We start from the raw sequence: 19,965 nt of genomic DNA, 5'->3' as shown, positions 1-19,965 counted from the left end.
TCATTTAAAAAGACAATTCCATATCTAATGTTTTGTACTTTTATATTTTTTCTATCGATCTTGTAAAAATTGTATAGCATTTTCATAACACTTCACCACTTCGTTCATGTACATTATGATTTTGTCTGAAGACTCATGATTCAATCTAAAAAATTTTGACCAATCAGTTCTGGATTGATTTTGCTTATCAGGACATAGAAGAATTCTATCCAAATCCATCATTAAATCATTTAGTATCCTTGTGTCAAGTGTGCTGTAACAAAAAAAGAATAGATTCTCTAGATTTCTGAAATGTTGTAATTTGTAGCATGTAAATATAAGAATTTTATGTAACTTGTAAAAATTACATACTTGATGTTGTCAACTGTATCAATTTTTTTATTACAAATTTTAATGCTAGTTAACAATTTATCCAAGGTTCGTTGTACTTTCTCTAAAAAAAAGTAATTTTATTTAATGTTATAAAAGTCAAAGCAAGTATGGTATATAGTATGTAATATAGTATGTAATGTATTTTGTACCTTTAACATCCAACAATTCAGTATTGTTTATAGATTTTAATATGTCAAGGGCAGTGTTATTAAAATAACTAGGGTTCCATTTTATTATTAAAGATTCAGAGAACTTCCAAATAGTTTGACCAACTATTTGTACTAAAATTATTTTATGCAATTCCCTCTCATGATGATCTTCATTGCATGTGATATTATTATTCTAAAAATATATGGAAAAGACAAGCAATGAAGATTGTCTATTATATAAATATTTATAATTATTTCTATTGTTTACCACATAAGAGAGTACTGCATGAGGTATGTCCAAAGCTAGCCGGGAAGTTGTAACATTGTAAAATGTGTTGTTTGAGGACAATAACTGATTATCATAAGAAAACCAGTCTTTTACAATGCTAGCAGATTCTAAAACCATAAACTGTACAATATCTGATCCAGATACAATAAAGTGGCCTTTACCTGTAATCAATTGAAATGCGTGTTTAAAATTGATAACCACTAACTTTTCTATGATAACAAACCTTGTAAAGCTTGATGGTCTACTACAATATAAGCCACAATCTTGTGAGGCAGAAAGCTGGATAATATTTCTGGACAAGGATTTGAAGATGCGGAGAATAAACAAAAAATAATAGATCTACGAGGTTTCCACGTGCATTCTTCTTGGATTTGATTGAAAATTTTTGCCAATTTTAAAGCGATCCCGACACCTTCACCGCTAGCAGATAAAACTACGTACCTATCTGAACATTTACAGTAAGTAAATTAATGCGATTTATGTTAAAAATAATGCAAAAAAGATAACTTACCAGGCTCTCTGGCTCCTCTAGCGGTTGCCACGATGTGCGATTGACATTTGACGACCTTTTCAATAAGCGACAAATTCGATAGAATATTATTCACTTGATATATATCATCTTCCTTTAAATTGAAGGAATCCCATTTCCTATTTTATAAATATTTTAAGATAATATAAAAGTCGGATATTACGATTAAAAATAATGAATAAACATACATTTCAAAATCAGGATCAAGAGACGCCCTTTCCAGTTGCTTGAGCATGAAACGTTGGAGATGTTCCGTATTTTCTAGCCCGTTTCCCGCTAATTCAAGGCGCCTTTTTTCAGCACGAAATTCCATAGCTCTTATCATGACAAAACGACCAAGTGTATATCCACCCAAGAAAGTAAGAAATCCGATCGATAATATAAACGAAAAGCACATACGTTTTGTCACAAACTCGCGAGACTCGTTAACCCCACGAACCATTTGAAAGCTAAGTACCCGCTGCATATTGAATGTTGGATACACTTTTAAATAATTAACTTTTTAATAATTAATTAAATAATTTAACAGCTGGTAGCAGTCATACTTCGTAACAGCCCTTTTTCACACGAATTACCGAATAAATAATCGAATTTGAAGAAATATTAATAAACAGAAACCGTCACTTTTTATTAAATGATGTAAGGGATCATTAGGAATACTATTGATACATGAGTTCATTCAAAACTTATCAAATAAAAGAGTATCAATTTTTTATGTAAAACACGGCTATGAAATAATTAAAATAGTAAATATAGTAGAGTATGTGTAAAGATATCTTTTAATCAGACTGTGTGTTCACACAATGCAAATTTTTATGACTGGTTTTCCGTTGTCTCCGGTAGACCACTTACTTCAACACTGCGTGGGATAAGACTGATATATTTGTCAGTCCGTCTCGTCGGCTTTCTACCCCTCTACCAACAGCTCGATTTTATCCTCACTTTCGATTATATCCTCAATAGACATGTGCGAATGAAATCGAAAGCGAAACCCTCACAAGTTCATAAACATAAAATATTTACGTTGCTATTCATCATTGGGCATTTGTATTGGCAAAAATATGCTTTTTGTAGTACTGTACATGTAATAAAAAAAATTTCGTTAAAAAATATGCTGAAAATGTTTTATGGTTACTAATAAATTTTTGATTACTTCCATTAAGTTAATTGGTACCAAACGTTCACACACATTTAATATTAATATTAATGTAGAAAAGTCCTCGTAAAAATATTTTAGGTTAATTACTTTCTTTGTTAAAATTATTAAAATGAAATAAATTTCGTAGATGATATTTATAATCGTAACACCATGTAAATGTTCCGCGATGTTTGCGTGGAGCAACTTATTTCGGGCAATAATATGATGACGGTGTTTCGCTTATAAATAGTTTTCTATGTATTACATTTACGTGCAAGGTTGCTTTAACTATAGATGTGCTGTTTTAAACTCAAACTACACAAAAGTATTTATCCAGATGTTACATTCCTCTATTCGCTTTAAAGAAAGAATTGTAGTCAAACACTTATAGATCTCGTTGAAAATTGTTCAAGTGATCCATATACTATTTTATACCTTTCCCCTTACGCGGAAACTTCCAGCAAGGATGATATCCTCTTTAATACGCAACTTTTTTATGCAATTATTCTTACTTCACGAAAAACAAATTTGCAACTTTACTTTATTGAAGATCTTTTATTATTAATACATGTCAATAATTAAATAAAAATTCATGAAATGAAAAGAATAATTAGTGGAATCTGTAAAACGAAACAAATCTTGGTTTTATGTCAAGAACCTAAAAATAAATTTTTAATAGAAAAATTTGTAGAGATTTGGTTCTTTATTTTAATATCTAATTAATATGAACAATTGAAGAAAGAAGAAGAGGAATAATTTAGAAATAAATAATTATTATAAATAAGCACGAACCAATAGCTTTTTTTATAATGATTTAAAAGATACTATAAATGTATTGAAAAAGAATACACTTGTAACGTTAATGTAAAACATTACAAGTTTGGGATATATAGGTATGTTTCATTCGAAGATTCCAAATTATTAACTCATATGTATCACTATAAACTTGTTGCCCATGAAAATCGTCATTGTTTGTTTGTAACACCATTTACGATTCGATTAACAAGAAAAGAAATGAAATAAAATGAGACGATACAAAATTTGTAATTCATTGTATAAAAACATGATGTAAAAAATTATCAATTTTATTAAAAAGGATTATTATCTTTTTATTTTTAGTTTTATCTATTTTCTTATATAATCGGAATCTCTATACCGGAAATTCTGCCCAAATTTAATTTGTCCTAGAAGAGACACGAGGATACGAAACGTGATTAATTCCATATTTTCATAGTTCCATTTCCCATTTCCGTAGCATTCGCGCATTAAGTTTGAGGTTTATTGAATATGTGAGTATTAATAAGTAATATTATTAATTATTCTAAACGTTATTCGTGAAACTTATATTATTTTAAAATTTATACTTATATTACTTAATACATTAATTTAGAGAATAGACATGTCAATGTTAGATTTAAAAATAACGTGTTCATATAAAACTGTAAATATGGGACGTTCATACAAAAAATGTAAAGTACATAGAGGCATGTTATTTTGCCATTTGGTGCAATCTCGTAAAAACAATTTATGCAGAAAAATAAAATATCCAAATAAATGTGACAAAATTGACAAAGTATTGTTGAAGGTACACGTAGTAAGTATAATTGAGTAAATATGAGCATTAAAAAATAATAAAAAATGAAATTGCAGGACCGTATGTTAAATAATACGCGTAGTGAAAAGGTTAAAAGACAACGAAATAATTCTAAAGTACCATGTAGAATAATATCAATAGTATCTTTGGAAACAGTTAAAAACCTATGTGTTCCTGTAATGGAAGATTGGAAAGAGGTCTTTAACTATTAAATATTTATCATTTCATATTGATTTTAAATAGCTATGCATGACTATATACTTTTTTATACTAAAGGAAAATGTAGCAACCTATGTCCCTTGGAAAAGCACTGAGGATAGAAATATTATACAAAGCTTAGTAGGAAGCACAAAAGCAGAAAGGAAGCAATATAGATTAGCTGAACGACAAGGAATCCAAAACCTTGAAAAAAGAGGTATATTGAATTCAAACCAAAAAATCAGCTTTGTAAGTTCATTTTTATGTTTATAAAAATGTTTTATCTTTTTATTAGAAATGTATAAATATTATTTAATGTCTTTTTATTAGATAAATAAAACATCAAAGAAAGTTGTAGATATTACACAAATTGTGTATGATTTGAAAAGATTATACCTAAATAATTTTAAAAATATTGATGTTAATACACTGGAGAATATTGATATTAACAAACTATCTATAAGCAACATTGATAAAAAGAACACTTCTGTGGGAAAAGATGATAAAGCAGGAGTCATAGAACAGGTAAAACAAACATTATATTAAATATAAGAAAGATTACATTAAAATAAATGCAAAATATTTTGCAGGAATTAGTACAAAAATTCAAAAAATTGATGCTGTGTCACTTCACAAAATAAATTTTTTAAAGCTGGCAAACTAAAAGAATTTAATTAATAGTATTATTTACTTTTGTAAGTCACGTTTTCCTAAGACTTTTTAAGATTATAAAATACCATGAGATAGGCATATATTTTATATCGTTCTTTTATTATTTCAATCAGGTTTAAGAAAGTGCATATTTCCTGAGACATTCTTTATATAAAAATTGCCTTAATTATAAAATTTACATTTACCATATTTGTGTATTTTACTGTATGTATGATACACATATGTACACTTTGGGGACTGAAATACGATATTGCAACAACTAAACATTTGATATTGATTTTGTAATAATACTGCATAATTAAATGTGTAATATGTTAAACAATAAAAAGAATGATAATAAACTATAATAGTATTATTTATGTTTACTTTATATTGTTCTGTTTTCTTTTCATTTAAATGAATTTTTCTTTTTTTTTTACATAACTGAATTTAAAATAATTCAACTCTTATACATGTAACAGGGATATGTAAATATTTCATATTTCATACAATTTTACTACAATATAATCTCATTAATTTTGATGTGTAATATTTTAGATTAATCTCTAAAACTGATATAAGAAATAAAGTAAAATACACATACCTAACTATACATTTTATCTCATAATACTTGTTCAAAATGTTTATAAGACATAATTTACTTCAACGTTTCGTGCTTCAATTATTATTTCCCAATAATTCTGCTAACAACCACGAAGATGCTTCCTTGTGATGTTGTTTTATATGGTTTCTCAGATATCTTTTCTGGCCAAATTTCATGCCGCATTTACAGTCGAAAGGTTTTTCTTCGTTATGTATCGCACGATGTCGTACAACTTCTCCTTTGACGGAAAAAGTTTTACCGCAGATTTCGCAGGCAAAAGCTTTGATACCTGTATGTGTAGTTTCATGATGAGTTAGCCTCTGCCTGCTTCTAAAATGTTTTCCACAATATGAACATTTATGAGGTTTATAATCCGTATGTACACGATTGTGAATGTAAATTGAATTCAGAGTTCGAAACATTTTTGGGCAATGTTCGCATGCGTATGGACGTTCACCGGTATGAATCCTTCGATGATCATCTTTCGCTCCTTTATTCGCAAACGCGCGACCACAAATGTCGCAAGCATATTTTTTTAATCCTTCGTGAACGTCTCGTATATGTCTAGCTAGGTCTTGTTCGATACGATAGGATTTTCCGCATATATCACATTTACATGGTCGTTTATCAAAATGGACACGAATATGGCGTAGGAATCCCCGTTTTGTAAATATGACCTTTTTACACGTTTCACATTTGTAGGAAACACGATCATTAATTATTTGTTTTGCTTTATTTACAAGTTCTGTCTCATCCGAATTTTGAATCGGGTTGACATCGGAATGTCTGTTTATGTGTTTTTTTAATTCACACTTCTTTGTAAAATTTCTCTTGCATAAATTGCAAGTGTAACACGGAGGCTTTTCAATGTCCTGATTAAAAGATTTTTCATTATTCTTGTCTTTCTTTTTCACTTCGTTTGTGTATTCCAAAGTTTCATCTTCTGTGGCATCTTTTAATTTATTATAATTACTACCATGCATTGATATGTGAACCTCAAAATCCTTATCTTTACCATGATACACTAGCTTACAATACTGACAATAATGCATTTGAGCTTCATGCTCGCTGTTCATATGATCTATAAGGTACTTCATATTTACGAAAACAATATCACATTGAGCGCACTGGATATATTCTACCTCTTCAACGTTTGTACTTTCGCTTTCGGCCGTCGATATTTGCATAACAGGATCAGACTCGGTCTTCCACCTGCAAAATAAACATTCCGATATCATGTCACCGAATGCGAAGTTTTATGCAAATTCTTGCTGTGACTCTTCAAGTAACGTCCTTAACTGAACTTTGCATTGCATATGGGACAAATTTAGGAGCCTTGATTATTATGAATACGTTTATGACGACTAATACAGCCTTTACTACGAAATTGTTTGCCACAGACATCGCAACAATAAGGTTTCTGCTTGGTATGGATGAAAGTATGGTTATCTAATTCTTGTTTTCTCTTAAATCTTTGACTGCATAAGGAGCATTCATGCGGAAGAACTATTGAATGGAATGATTTGTGAACGTGCAGAGATGCCCTCTGTTTGAACGACTTCCCACAAATTTCGCATATATAGGGTCTTTCTCCTGTATGAGTTCTTCTGTGCTCATCTCGCGAAGCTTTGGAAGCCAAACATCGACCGCATATATCGCAAGAGAATTTCTTTATTCTCGCATGAACATCATGCACGTGTCTGTTCAAACCAGATGCTGAACGAAAACCTTTTTCGCAAACGTGGCAGGTATACGGTTTTTCTCCAGTATGAATATTTAGATGAATTAGAAAATTATACGAGGTTGAAAGTATTTTCTTACAATGATCACATTTATAGTACGTAAATCCATTGACCATCATTTTCGAATGAGCTAATTCAATTCGTTGTTCCAAAGTTCGTTTTGACGAAACGTGTTTTTTATATTTTTTAGAAGCAATTCCCAAGCTACTTTGAGATTCTGTTCTTTGGTTTTTGTTAACATTAATATCAGTCTCTGACAATACTTGTATTCCGACACCATTATTTTGGTGTTCCGTATGTTCATTATTAGACAAATTGCTTGGCTCATGTTTTACATCGATTTCAATCATTTGATACTTACACCTGAAAAGAGAGTTTTCTCTATTATTTCATAGGAACCGCAAACTTATGATTAACTTTCTTATGATTAACTAAATAGCGTTTCTGTCGGAACGAGAGATTGCATTCTGTGCATTGCCACGGTTTATCATCAAAGTGAATTAAACGATGACGCTTTAGCTCGTATTTTATACGGAACCGTCGATCACATATATCGCATGCGTGTGGCTTTTCACCTGTATGTTTCTTTACATGCAACATGAGTAATGGTCTCGTTCGAAAGTTCTGATCGCAATAATTGCATTTAAAAGGAAACACATCTGAATGAGTGCGATTATGTACAAATAGAGAAGCCTTTTGCTTGAATGATTTTCCACAAATATTACAAATATATGGTCGTTCACCAGTATGAATACGTTTATGATCTTCCGCGCTACGTTTTGTCGAAAACATTCGACCGCATATGTCACATGGAAAATTTTTTATGCCTGCATGCGTATCTCGTAAATGTCTCGCTAGTCCTTGATTTATACGAAACTGTTTGCCACAAAGATGACAAGTATATGGTCGTTCTCCAGTATGTATACGCACATGCCAGAAGAACGTATAAGGTGAATAAAGATTTTTACCACATTCGTTGCAATGATAATAAACTTTCCCATCGATTTCCATTTTAGCACGCACAACCATTTCTCGATCGGCACATTTTAATTTTTTGTCCTTCTTTCTGGTAAACTCTGAATGCGATTCCAACAAATGTAGTTCGAGCAATTTTTTTTGTTTGACTGCATAATCACAATATATACATGGATACGTTTCAACTTTATTTTTTTTATATTTTTGAAACAATCTTACATCTTTTCGATTTTCGTTTTTCATATCTTTATCTTCTGTTTCATCTACATCTTTCGCATTTGATATAGTACGTTCAGTGAAGCTGCCAGTTTTACATTGGAGTATATGTCGGGATAAGTGGTATTTTCTTTCAAAGATTCGTCGACAGTGTTTGCACGTATATTGATTTTTTATTTCTCTCAAAGAAGGTAGCATTACTTTCACCATTTCTGCCATGTTTAAATCTGTATTGTAATAACTTTCAAATGAATGATCACTATCGTCATTAATTTTTTCTTTTATTCTTTCTTTAGAATTCGCCTCATTCGCTTGCTGCCATGAGCAATATGTTGTGAAGGATTTCTTCTGAAGTAGACCAAACCTGGAAAAATAATAAATGTACCAGATTTGAATGCTTTCTGTCTATTGGTAAATTCAAATATCTGTGTAGAGCAAAATGATAAGATTGCATATTAGCATGCTCGTAAAGTTTCAATATGTCTGCTTTTAATATGATTATTCAAATAACGTTTCTGTCGAAAAGCGAGTCCACACTCCACACAAACGAAAGGTTTAGTTTCAGAGTGAATTAGCTTATGTCTAACGAGTTCCGATTTCACTCGAAATCTTTTCGAACACACGTCGCAACCATGATTTTTCTCTCCTGTGTGAGTGGTCACATGCGCTAACATTTCCTGTCTTCTACGAAATTTTTTATTACAATAAGAGCAAGGATGTGGAAATTCATCCGTGTGTAATTTACTATGAATATATAAGGAAGCTTTAGATTTAAATGTCTTTCCGCATGAATCACATACATAGGGTCTTTCTCCTGTATGTGTTCGACGATGGTCTTCTCTCGTAGCTTTCGATGCGAAAGATTTACCACATATATCGCACGTAAAATTTTTTAATTTTGCGTGTACGTCCTTTAAATGCCTAGAAAGACCACCAGAGTCCCTAAATTGCTTTCCACACACGTGACAAGTAAACGGTCTTTCATCTGTATGTATCCTCATGTGTCTGAGAAAAGAATCTTTTAACTTAAAACATTTTCCGCATTCGACGCATTGGTAAGATTCTTGAACATCAATGATAGCTTTATTCTTTATATGTTCGCAAGAATCTTTTGAATCTTTTGAATTATTAGAACAAATTTTACATCTTCCTTTCACTTTTTTACTTCCATTTTTTGCATTTGAAGAATCTGTTAGTTTATACGTCTCGTCATCTAGTTTTAATTTTTCCATACTATCTGAATTATAGATTTGAGAAACCTCTTCCTTTATAGTAACATCATTGTCTTGTAGTTGGTTAGACATTATAGTAGGTTGATCAAGTGTCGAATTCATGACGGTAATCCACACCGAATCGCAATCTCCATTGTCTGTAGGCTTTCTTTCTTGTAGCTGGAACTTTTTTCTGTATGGCTTCCGAAATACATTCTGCATATCTAGGAACACCTTAAACGGTGTTCGCATACTACCGGACCTGCAAAACAGTCAATACTTGACTCCGAATTTGCAGTTATACGACATAGGAGATTGTTCTTGTTCAATCCAATAATCAATGGCACTTGAGAAAAATAAGATTATTTTTCTTGACAATCCTTAATCTCACAGTCATACATCATTTTCTCAGGACGTTTGCATAGACCACTTGCAATAGTCTTTGTGTACAACAATATATAAATGCTTTGATCGAAAGAAATCACAGTAATCCTTGTTCCATACTCCAAATTGAAATAGTCAATATGTAAAGTAATTTTCAAAACATTGCTTCGTTCCATATTCATTATCAAAATTAATTTTGTGAAAATTTTAAGTACTGAGTGTAACATTATTTATATTGGGCATATTTTCTGCACGTTCAATTACACATGTTGCATAGCTCCAATAGTTGCATAGTCTTTCTATAGTTTGTTTTAAATAAAGGAAGTCATTACCTGTCTGAATCATTAACAGCTGAATTCCCAGAGACTTCATCCTTTACAGTTTCTTGCTGTTGATGCTATACATAATTAAAAGAACCATTTAAGGGATATGCACAGATAAAAGCTATTTGTACTGTTCTTATACTTACAAGTGATTCCGTTACATTAGGTGCAGATGTTGCATCCTGTGTAGAAGTTTCTAATCCTTCTATACCCTGTGAAATTAATACAGATTTAAAAACAATTTCTTGTTGGAATAACTAAGTCTTTGTATATACCTGTTTTTCTTGCAAAGCATCTTGCATCTCTAATAATCTTCTTTCTGCATTCAGACATCCTTCTAATAGTTCATGCCATGCTAATAATGTAGCAGCACAATGGTAACATAATTGTAATGGGAGTGCATCATTTTCAGATACCTATGAAAAATAATTTATGTGACATTCTATACGTATAAATAAAGGTAATAAGCAATAAAAAATAAATACATACACATATTGGTAAATATTTATGTATTTTATTGCATAAGTCATGTTGTAGACCTTCTCCTTCAAATATTGGGATTAAATGATCATTGACATTTGCACATATTCTACATAAATTAGACCAGGAAAATTGTACATCAGACTGTCCTACTGTTGATTGCTCATTTGAAACTTCTATCACATTTTGTTGTTCATCTTGAACATCTGTTACTACGAAAAATCCACCTTCCTCACTTTGTAAATCAGTATGTGTATTTACATTAACCATGTCTTTTACCGTTTGAATTAAAATTGAATGTTCTCCGCATGATTCCAATATAACAGAACCCTCAGAGTCCATTGTACCTAGAATGTTAAATATAAAAGTTTGATAGGGCTGTTGTGACCTCTTTGTTATGAATGCAATATTGATTTTATAAAGATTCTGAGATAAAGAATATACTCACAAAAAAAATATTTTTATAAAAATATAAATGCAGTATTTTTTCACTTTACATACACAAATCAGAAATTGTAATTGAATCTTCGTTTGTGTTAGAATTTCATTTTCTTGCAAATACCACAAACACTACATTTATTAAAGCATCTGATACGTCATTCTTTAACAATTCAAATCCATTATTCTTCTGTTCTCGACCATTTAGGCAGGTGAAATATTTATAGAATATCTTTATTTAGTAAGCACGATCATAAATGTTTACAAAGTTTCGGTTCTTTACGTGTCATTTTCGCGCCGATTAATTTCGTTGCACAATCGAAGAAAAAGTAAAGAATATCTTTATCTGTATGTAACATATATAATTAATTTATATAAGCCTATTTTAATTATATTTTACTTTGTAATTCTAATAATTTCTCAAGTTTCACGTAACTTTTTCCGACATAATGAGACGAGCAAGTTGTTATGAATAAACCGATGGAAAGTATTGTTCCGTCATAATAATCACTACTTTAATTTCTAGATAAAACATGGAGGATAATTCCTGGGGAAAAATGTTCAATTTTCAACGCCAGCTGGCGATGGAACCATAGTAACTAAGAAGAGCGCCTTAATTCTGATTTAAATTTCCGTATAAATTATATATTTAATTAAGGTACATTAAATGCAAGGGCATGGGATGCATATCCCGATTCATTACATTTTATTTTAAATACTTGAATTTGAAGATAATTTTACAATGCGAAAATACGTTTGCTTGTAGGTACATACAATCGATGCCTTTCGGTATCATTTAAATGTTTAAAACCTAAGAAGGCTGCATAGTACTCGGTTATATAACAATCAACAATAGATTTTTAACAATAATAAATATTTGCTTAGTTGCAATTTATTTTGTATGCCGACGTTTCGATGCTGTTATATTACCGAGTAACGATTGCATTATTTATATTCGGTGATTACAATAAAATAGTTGTACATAGCGATTGTTTTCTTACAATATTTTATTTATAGTAAATGCAGTAAGCTGACTAGTAAATTTTACAAATCACAGGTAGGAAGGGAGTGTTGCATACGCAACACGGAGGTATGTAATAACAATTTCCTTTTTTATATATACATCTGCTAATTTCACCGTTCCCGACGACTTTTACTATTGTTTAAATTCAACATTCCTCTTTAATTAAAGTTTACAAGTAATTACGCTCTGAACATTTTAACAAACTTACTGCATAAGATTCAAAGACAAATTTCATTGATTGGAAAGAAAAAATTTTTGATATTTTACGCATGAATTAATATCTATATCTTCCTCAAAAACTTTTCAGTCACGCACTGTATTACAACATAATAAATATTTCGCATATACGAATACAGAAAGCATTTGGCATAACAGATTGTGAACATTTAAGTACAAGAACGATACGTTAAGTATATGTATATATTTGGTAATATATCAATAAGCTTCCTAACATTTCGTGCCTTCCCTCGATCTGTGTAAATGTAACTTCGATATACTCTCCGTTTGCTAAGATTGTATACTTATCGCTAGCCGCTTTACCAAATCAAGAAACATTTAGAACATACATGAACACTATAAAGTTATTTTTTTCATGTTTTTTCATTCAAACAATCGTGACTAATATTAATCTTAAAAAATAAGTGAAATTGCTGTGCATTTTTTATTTTACACGACTGACGTTTCAAACACATAAAGCACGTCTATTTAAATAAAACTGCTGACAATATAAAAAATACATTACGATTGTAAAGAAAAGATATGTTTACAAAATAATGGCAGTACGTACCACTTCTTGTGTGATAATCTTGACTTACGACATCAATGTTTTATACATTTAGGATGGACGCAAATAACGGACATTGAACCGGTATGCTAGAGTATTTTTTTGCAAAACGTCCCGCTTATATTATGACACAAGATGTAGATATGAATTCGGGCAATGAAACGTGATGTGTGGCGTGTATATAAAAAAATAATATTGTATGAATTAAAAAATAATGTCTCTTCAGTTGATATAAATACATATATTAATTGTTCGAATTAACAATAGATATCTATACGAAATATTTCTACTAAACTTATGCAAATAACACATACGTTCACTATAAATGAAAGTTAATACGAAAAGTGTGAAATTCAACGGGACAAAACGAAATGAACATGGCCAACACGCATTTAGAACCACATTTTTTAAGCCTACTCGTTGTATGTTTAGGTGGATGCGTTAAACTTCAAAATATAAACTGATAACGTATCTTTTAACTGATTATAACGTGTCAGGCTACGAATACAATTATGCAATAACAATATTCTTCGCTGCTACAATGAACAATAGCTTTCTTTGTGCTTAGTAAGGGATAACATTAAGACTTTCGTCCTATGTGAGATCAACCCACTGCGATAACATGTTATACATAACATTGAATGCCATTGAGTTAAAGATACTGCGCTCAACCGATACTTATGCCGTCATATGCGATTATATCACAGCAAATGAGTTGAATATATGTGTACCAGGATTTCCTATTTCGATTTAATAACGCAATTGGAAAAATACAATTTTGTTCCGTTTCTTTTTTCGCGTGCAATGGTATAAAGCTTGTAAAATGCAAATGACATTACATTTCTTGGAAGAATAAGCTGTAAATCCTTGTTTAAATACTGACGGCATTATATGGATGGATAAGACCTATACGATTTTAATCTAATGGATTGGTACCTGCCAATCGTGTCGTCAAACATTTCCCATTTTCCATTTAGTAACCACAATCATGAAAGCTGTGGTACATGTCTCTTTCAAACTGAATGCATGTAACTTAATATTATCAGGCATATTACCGAGTCACGACTAAAAACCATTGTACAATTAGGTGTATACTGTACATATACATGTATACTGTATATGTACTATTTCTATACAAATATGTTCTGTATCTTATAACGAGCCTAGTTTTAATTTATTAATCATTTATTCTTATTGCACTTTGAAAAATTGATCTCGAAAAAATTCTTAAACCGATTTTCTTTCCTAAGCTATATACTCGCAAAAATTCAATTCGTTGAATGTTTGTATGTAATTTTTTTAACTACTATATTTTACGTCTATCTCTAGATCTTTTATGGACGAATTTAGACTGTCGAACAAAATGCTGAATAAGATTACAATGAAAAACACATGCTAATTCTTTATGCGTCTGCCTTCAACTTGGCTAGACTTAAAGAGGCATCTAATATAAGCTGATATAAATGAATATGTTTATTTTAATTGAACAAAAATATAATTTAGATAGGAACATCTTTGATAAAATTGTTAAGAATGATAGTTAATTATTAAGGTACCGTCTAAATTTGTGGTAAAAGATATATATTTTAATTAAATGAAATTAAGTGTTAAATCGATCTGTATAAAATTATATATTCGAATGATTAATACATAATGGTAAAATAAGTATGTCAAACTAAATATTTTTGTAAAAGTTGTAAAAGTTTCTTCACGATCAATAAATTTGATATTTTATTTTAAGAAGTGAACATTAATTGCCTGTTACGTAGGCCGATAACGTGAACGTCCTTAAAATTTATTAATTGAATTATTTATTCTTTAAAGTTCCTGTTGTATCTTAAAACGATTCAATTTTAATTGGCCACATGTTTTACACGATAAAACTCGCAAAACCTAAATCCGTGAGCGTTTCCTTTATTTTAAGATCATTCCCTATCTAACTTCGAATCTTTGATGCTAAAGACTAGTTTTAAGATAAAATTGTTATGTAAGAATATGAACTCGATTAAAGAGACCAAGAAAACTTCTTCAAGGAGGTTCGGGATATTATTCGCTGGAACTATCGTATAACGGACTTTTTCATTTTTCTACTTTATAATTGGTAAGCGAATATTAAAGCACTTTTCAAGCGTACCCAAAATATTAGTTTTATGATGATTTTCTGTGCTATATTTATATGGGAAACGTTAAGATTATATATACGTGGATGATTGTCCACTTGTACTGGGAAGTCCTAGAGCAGCCGTACATAGTACTTTTAACGAACAGACGTATCTATAACAAATATTCACACATTGTACAGCTAGGTACGCGCAGCTTTTATAGGCCTAGTAATTGATGACTGATTACATTTGCATTGTTCGCTGGTTGCAGCGTTAGAATATACGCGAGACGTAATGTGGGGCAAACAACCCAATAAATTAGGACCAGGTAGACTTCCTGCAAAACCGCTTCTTCCCAAAAAACTGTGAGCGCATTTGTATAGCCTCGTTTGTAGAATTAATATATCATCGAGATCTTGTTCGCTATTTAATAATTAGATTGCACGTTAGACAGTATCAAATATTAATAATTAACGATATAAATGAAATAAAAGAAACTAACTACGAACTTACCTTGCCGCGACTAAAAACTTTTGGAAAAGTCGATTCGGAACAGTACGTGGACGGTCAACTGTATCCGCGTAAAGATCTGTCTCTCGATTGTATAAATGTAAAAAGTCTGAGAGTTGTTTAGCCGTGACAGCAGCACGATCTTTATCACTCAATTTACTACTTGGTAACTATATAGAGAGAAGTAATTGAATTATAATATATAAAATTTTAAGCAATATACTTAGACGACGTACCGTAAAAAAGAATGGGGTCCTTAAATTACTAGCCGACTGTTGAAGAAATTTCATCACAAGATCGCAACATGTTGGATCCGCATTAGGCTGTGATATTTTACGTAATATATGTCCTAAGTATAAACCGAAGGCCTTTCTAGCTTCTCCAGGACTGAAAAATTTCGTTAATTATGTAATACATTATGAATTTGTAAATTCTACGATATCGATGATATAACTTGATGATCATATAGCCAACCTAAGTCTATTTCCTTCGTGCATAGATTGCACCACTTGGCTCTTATACTTATGTTTATCTATATCGATATTCTCTTTACTACTACCACGATCTAAGCTTTGTTTGTGCCCTTTTACCAAAGCTCTCTCATATCTTTCGTATCTGTAATGTATATATGAATTGTATATTATTATTTGACGATGGGTTTTTGAATTTTTTATTATTTTCATAAAAGTACCTAGACAATCTGTCCAATGTAACCTCGGGAATGATAAAGTCAGTAGTACGACTAGCCGCGGGAAATAATTGCTCGTGTAACATTAAATTATGATTCGTATTAAGTTGATGCGGAGGTCTGCCTGGACCTAAAGGATCCGAAGCTATTGGTATGCCCGTGGTTGGATCTGAAGATACAAAATAATATTCAATGCGATATTAATCAAAATAAAACTCGTAAAAAATATTGCTTTCAAATATTTACCTAAATATTGTGAGTACATTTCCCACGATTTTGGACTAGGAAATATACGAACGAATCCTCCTCGTCGATCGAATTGAGCTTTCGCCGATGCTACTATTCGTTGCTGTTCGGGTGTTAATCCTGATTTATTGATATTACTTTTACTACCGTTCTTTTTTCTTTGTGATAATGTTTCGGCTGAATGTACTCTCCTACACTATAACCAAATAAAATCTTCGATCGATGGCTCATAACACTCGAATATTCGGTCAAGAACTCACGATATACTACTTACGTTAACTATTCTTTTAGTAGAAGTTACTGTGGATCGGTTCAGGTGCGTGCTTTGCGGTCGTAACATCGGATCGATCGCAGGTATACCAACCAGAGTAAGTAAATCGGCTATTAAAGCCGATTTCAATCTAACATCGAGCGGGGAATCGCATCCCAATGATGGCGTCAAATTCACTTCCAGTAACCATGGTTTCAACGTGTCATCGATTAAAATATCAAATCCAAATAGTTCTAGAACAGCAATAAACAATATGTATTAGAATGTCCTAGTCTATATCCTATTTTATATTCGACGAAGTAACGATTACCGAAACAAGCTTCCGGATGCTTGACAAATTGCTTGACTCCGCTGACGATTCCAGAGGCAGTCGCAAGAATCGATTTTATGATAATATCCTCTATGCGTTGCATCAGCAATTCCGTGTCTTGTCCCATTGAACGTAGATGTCTGAGTAACGCCGACAAAGTCCACTTATGGCCTACGTCCTCCGCATCTGGATCTTCGCTTCTACAAGATAATTTAGAATAACGGAGTAATTCTCGTTCAGGCGGGACGTCTACAGTGGTGAAAACGGTTCTGCTTACTTTACGTAATCCACGTGGAATTTGTTGATGCTATAGTTGCACAAATGCATGCAGGGGTTCCAGATATACTGGTTGCCACCGTCGTACTTCACCGTGGCGAATCTCACTAAGCCCTCCTCGTACAGGTAGATCAACAGTGGATCGTAATTCGTCACGGCTACGTACAGCCGTAAGTCACATTTGTGCCCGTCGACTAGAAGCGGATTATTTATGTACTGTGCAACGATCACAGATTCGTCCGTAAGAATCTTTTCAGGCTGCAAGTACAGAACGTGCACGAAAATCAATTTTTACATATATACGTGTGTAGACAATATATTATACATGGTAAATATACGGGGAGAAAGATAACTACGCCTTTATTCTCAATGTTGATTCTACCATGAAATAGAGTACGTAATGACGCTTGGTAATAGGAGCCTTCTTATCACAATATTTTAAGTACGACGGTGTGCGAAAACAAGCATGCGGGTGCAGGCCACGTTATCTATATTCATAGCTAGAAATTATGATGCTCACACTGTTAACTATATAAATGCCACGTCCGCGGGAACTGGCTTTTGGTTTGACAATCCAGGGCCCGCGGTACCTGAAATGCGCCGTAAGTAATTCCCTCGATTCGCTAGGCAGCAGAAACGTTTGCGGTATAAAGTCCAGATTCCGTAGACCCTTGCTGCGTTGCATCGCCTCTATGTTCTTGTACAGTCGATCCTTGCGGGTTATCTCGTACGACCTACGACAGAGATTTAAAAAATTGATTTAATTCGTACAGCTAAACAACTAATCGTAACGGCTAATAAGGAAGCAGCTCTACTCTGCAATTTAGTAATTTGTATAAACCAAATGAATCAACCGAAGCTCTATGAAAATCAAATCGCTTTGTGAAACGGCTATGCTATAAATTCATAGTCAATTTTTCATTTTTGAGTACGAAACCTATACCTTCTCTTCTTTTCCAATAAATACAGTTTAAATATTGGATAAAATATTATGCTTCCTTATTGCTGCACAGCCTCCGATTCTTTTTCATCGACGATGCAGTTATTATTTTCAGCAACGCATCCCATGATAAATATACAATGTGTTTCTTTATTCTCGACAAAGCTTGATTTATTCGCTCGAGTGATCCACAACTGCTCGAGTTGCCTGGAGCTGTGTGTTTATTTTCCCTCCCAAACGCCCATCAGTTTTACATACCTTGGGAAATGGTTCACTTTCTGGTGGGGCATTAAGTTCCGTAAAATGTCCGGCTTCGGATGATTCCCCATCCACAGAATGTTAAAATCCATCTCGTTCATGGGAACCTGGAAAAACGTATACCAACGAACACTTTAATCTGCACCTTTTATGACGATCATTTTTATTTCCCCCTATTTTACGATCCTATGTACGAGATACACCAGCGGAAACGAATGGCAAAACTTCTGTCTTCTGTTTCGTAAACACTTCTCGAATTGAATTTAACGAAACGTGGAAGCATTTCCTACGATCAAGCTGGCATTTTTAATATTCGTTCCGCATTGTCATTCGCGCGTATTCTCATCGTCGACCTTGCGGTCACTTTTCGTAGGGACAATATGCGTGTATCTACGTGGATAAAATACTAATTATCACGGTGTACACGACGACGTGATAAGAGCGAGTCACGGTTACGGTAGTATTCGAGAGACCATGGTCTTTGTTATAATCGTACTTTCGTTTTCATTTTTTATTCGGCTCATTTTTACTCATTTTTCGTTCGCTCGACATGGATGCGATTAACATGTCCATCTACGGACGATATAACAATAACTGAAAAGAACGAATTAAGAGTCTTTCTACCAGGAAGAGGTGATTTGTCGATATAAGATAGGAAAGAAGAGAAAAAGAAGAAGGAAAGGAAAACATAAAAGTATCAATTTTAAGATTACTACGGCTATTAGTTCTTTAATTTATGAAACGAACCGTATTATGTAAATTATCCTGGCGTGATTCATCGTTAGTTAAAGAGAAGAGGATAGACACCGAAGACAATTTAGCCAGTTTGCTATTTAATTTGCGAATTTCCCACGTTTATTCCAAGCGATAGGACACCGACGAGATAAAAATGCTATTGTTGCTAAATATCAGCGATATTCGTTTTTCACGGCTGTAAATCCACACGTGAATACGTAAATCCACGGTAAAACGAGTCACCGGTGTTTTCCGTGTTGTACCTGGAAACTTTACCCTGTCGAATCGCGTCTCTAAATTTTAATTATTCTCCAAATAATGAGTCAATCGAGTGTGGAATATTCCTCAACGATAATCGTCGTGATCTTTCGACGCGACGAACGATCGAACAACTTCCTGGTCTTTCCGGGACAATTGCGTCGCATCGTGTGAAAACGGGTAAATTAAGGTACACGCGTCGGGACGACAACCTGTCCGAATTGGAGCAGTGCCTAGACTTTTTACGACGGTAATTCATGCAAATAAGTG

At 32.5% G+C, this 19,965-nt stretch overlaps 4 protein-coding genes across 11 annotated transcripts; 1 reads left to right on the top strand and 3 right to left on the bottom strand.

Annotated features, from left to right (window-relative positions):
* Positions 1-25: 25 nt before the first annotated feature.
* LOC100741828 (transferrin receptor protein 1) lies at positions 26-1,805 on the bottom strand. The gene is made up of 7 exons (XM_003491355.4): positions 1,528-1,805; positions 1,322-1,458; positions 1,034-1,255; positions 790-971; positions 522-714; positions 352-433; positions 26-253 (listed from the first exon to the last, which is right to left on the bottom strand). Exons 1-7 carry the CDS (start codon positions 1,803-1,805, stop codon positions 52-54), a joined length of 1,296 nt encoding a protein of 431 aa, XP_003491403.2. The 3' UTR covers positions 26-51.
* Positions 1,806-3,236: 1,431 nt separating this feature from the next.
* LOC100747936 lies at positions 3,237-5,026 on the top strand. 3 transcript variants are annotated; one of them, XM_033321976.1, is made up of 6 exons: positions 3,237-3,766; positions 3,870-4,050; positions 4,128-4,268; positions 4,348-4,518; positions 4,600-4,794; positions 4,860-5,026. In XM_033321976.1, exons 2-6 carry the CDS (start codon positions 3,877-3,879, stop codon positions 4,908-4,910), a joined length of 732 nt encoding a protein of 243 aa, XP_033177867.1. In that variant the 5' UTR covers positions 3,237-3,766; positions 3,870-3,876; the 3' UTR covers positions 4,911-5,026. The 3 variants fall into 3 exon arrangements, with proteins under 3 accessions (XP_033177867.1, XP_033177865.1, XP_033177866.1); XM_033321974.1 differs by having other exon boundaries at positions 3,870-4,068; XM_033321975.1 differs by having other exon boundaries at positions 3,240-3,766; positions 3,870-4,062.
* Positions 5,027-5,427: 401 nt separating this feature from the next.
* Positions 5,428-11,850, bottom strand: LOC100749363 (zinc finger protein 2 homolog). Of its 5 annotated transcripts, XM_024369274.2 has the most exons (7): positions 11,304-11,848; positions 10,865-11,202; positions 10,651-10,791; positions 10,522-10,587; positions 10,385-10,449; positions 9,258-9,930; positions 8,624-8,821 (listed from the first exon to the last, which is right to left on the bottom strand). In XM_024369274.2, exons 2-7 carry the CDS (start codon positions 11,195-11,197, stop codon positions 8,762-8,764), a joined length of 1,338 nt encoding a protein of 445 aa, XP_024225042.1. In that variant the 5' UTR covers positions 11,198-11,202; positions 11,304-11,848; the 3' UTR covers positions 8,624-8,761. The 5 variants fall into 5 exon arrangements, with proteins under 5 accessions (XP_003491382.1, XP_012243898.1, XP_012243897.1 ...); XM_003491334.4 differs by lacking the exons at positions 8,624-8,821; positions 9,258-9,930 and adding an exon at positions 5,428-6,736 and having other exon boundaries at positions 11,304-11,836; XM_012388475.3 differs by lacking the exon at positions 9,258-9,930 and having other exon boundaries at positions 7,482-8,821; positions 11,357-11,850.
* Positions 11,851-13,293: 1,443 nt separating this feature from the next.
* LOC100748176 (tubulin polyglutamylase TTLL5) lies at positions 13,294-18,851 on the bottom strand. 2 transcript variants are annotated; one of them, XM_024369247.2, is made up of 12 exons: positions 18,703-18,851; positions 18,025-18,238; positions 17,506-17,762; positions 17,229-17,428; positions 16,922-17,151; positions 16,648-16,843; positions 16,405-16,570; positions 16,188-16,328; positions 15,950-16,100; positions 15,717-15,883; positions 15,451-15,626; positions 13,294-15,375 (listed from the first exon to the last, which is right to left on the bottom strand). In XM_024369247.2, exons 1-12 carry the CDS (start codon positions 18,801-18,803, stop codon positions 15,359-15,361), a joined length of 2,016 nt encoding a protein of 671 aa, XP_024225015.1. In that variant the 5' UTR covers positions 18,804-18,851; the 3' UTR covers positions 13,294-15,358. The 2 variants fall into 2 exon arrangements, with proteins under 2 accessions (XP_024225015.1, XP_024225014.1); XM_024369246.2 differs by having other exon boundaries at positions 13,294-15,626.
* Between the last annotated feature and the right edge of the window lie 1,114 nt (positions 18,852-19,965).

This window comes from Bombus impatiens, unplaced genomic scaffold (genome assembly GCF_000188095.3).
Source record: "Bombus impatiens unplaced genomic scaffold, BIMP_2.2 scf_0548, whole genome shotgun sequence".
In the NCBI taxonomy this organism is placed as follows: domain Eukaryota; kingdom Metazoa; phylum Arthropoda; class Insecta; order Hymenoptera; family Apidae; genus Bombus; species Bombus impatiens.
This window is presented reverse-complemented; position numbering and strand designations above follow the sequence as displayed.

Excerpts from the sequence above, each read along its gene's own strand:
- LOC100748176 (XM_024369246.2), bottom strand. The coding sequence starts at position 18,803 with ATGAACGAGATGGATTTTAACATTCTGTGGATGGGGAATCATCCGAAG. Across the intron at positions 17,152-17,228 it reads GCATCCGGAAGCTTGTTTCG|AACTATTTGGATTTGATATT; the intron begins GTAATCGTTACT and ends TTGCTGTTCTAG. Across the intron at positions 15,884-15,949 it reads GGACCCCATTCTTTTTTACG|TTACCAAGTAGTAAATTGAG; the intron begins GTACGTCGTCTA and ends CTCTCTATATAG.
- LOC100741828 (XM_003491355.4), bottom strand. The coding sequence starts at position 1,805 with ATGCAGCGGGTACTTAGCTTTCAAATGGTTCGTGGGGTTAACGAGTCT. Across the intron at positions 972-1,033 it reads AGACCATCAAGCTTTACAAG|GTAAAGGCCACTTTATTGTA; the intron begins GTTTGTTATCAT and ends AATTGATTACAG. Across the intron at positions 715-789 it reads ATGCAGTACTCTCTTATGTG|AATAATAATATCACATGCAA; the intron begins GTAAACAATAGA and ends ATATATTTTTAG.
- LOC100747936 (XM_033321974.1), top strand. The coding sequence starts at position 3,877 with ATGTCAATGTTAGATTTAAAAATAACGTGTTCATATAAAACTGTAAAT. Across the intron at positions 4,519-4,599 it reads CAAACCAAAAAATCAGCTTT|ATAAATAAAACATCAAAGAA; the intron begins GTAAGTTCATTT and ends TCTTTTTATTAG. Across the intron at positions 4,795-4,859 it reads AAGCAGGAGTCATAGAACAG|GAATTAGTACAAAAATTCAA; the intron begins GTAAAACAAACA and ends AATATTTTGCAG.
- LOC100749363 (XM_012388475.3), bottom strand. The coding sequence starts at position 11,197 with ATGGACTCTGAGGGTTCTGTTATATTGGAATCATGCGGAGAACATTCA. Across the intron at positions 10,450-10,521 it reads CTAATGTAACGGAATCACTT|CATCAACAGCAAGAAACTGT; the intron begins GTAAGTATAAGA and ends AATTATGTATAG. Across the intron at positions 8,822-10,384 it reads GCTGTTAATGATTCAGACAG|GTTTGGTCTACTTCAGAAGA; the intron begins GTAATGACTTCC and ends TTATTTTTCCAG.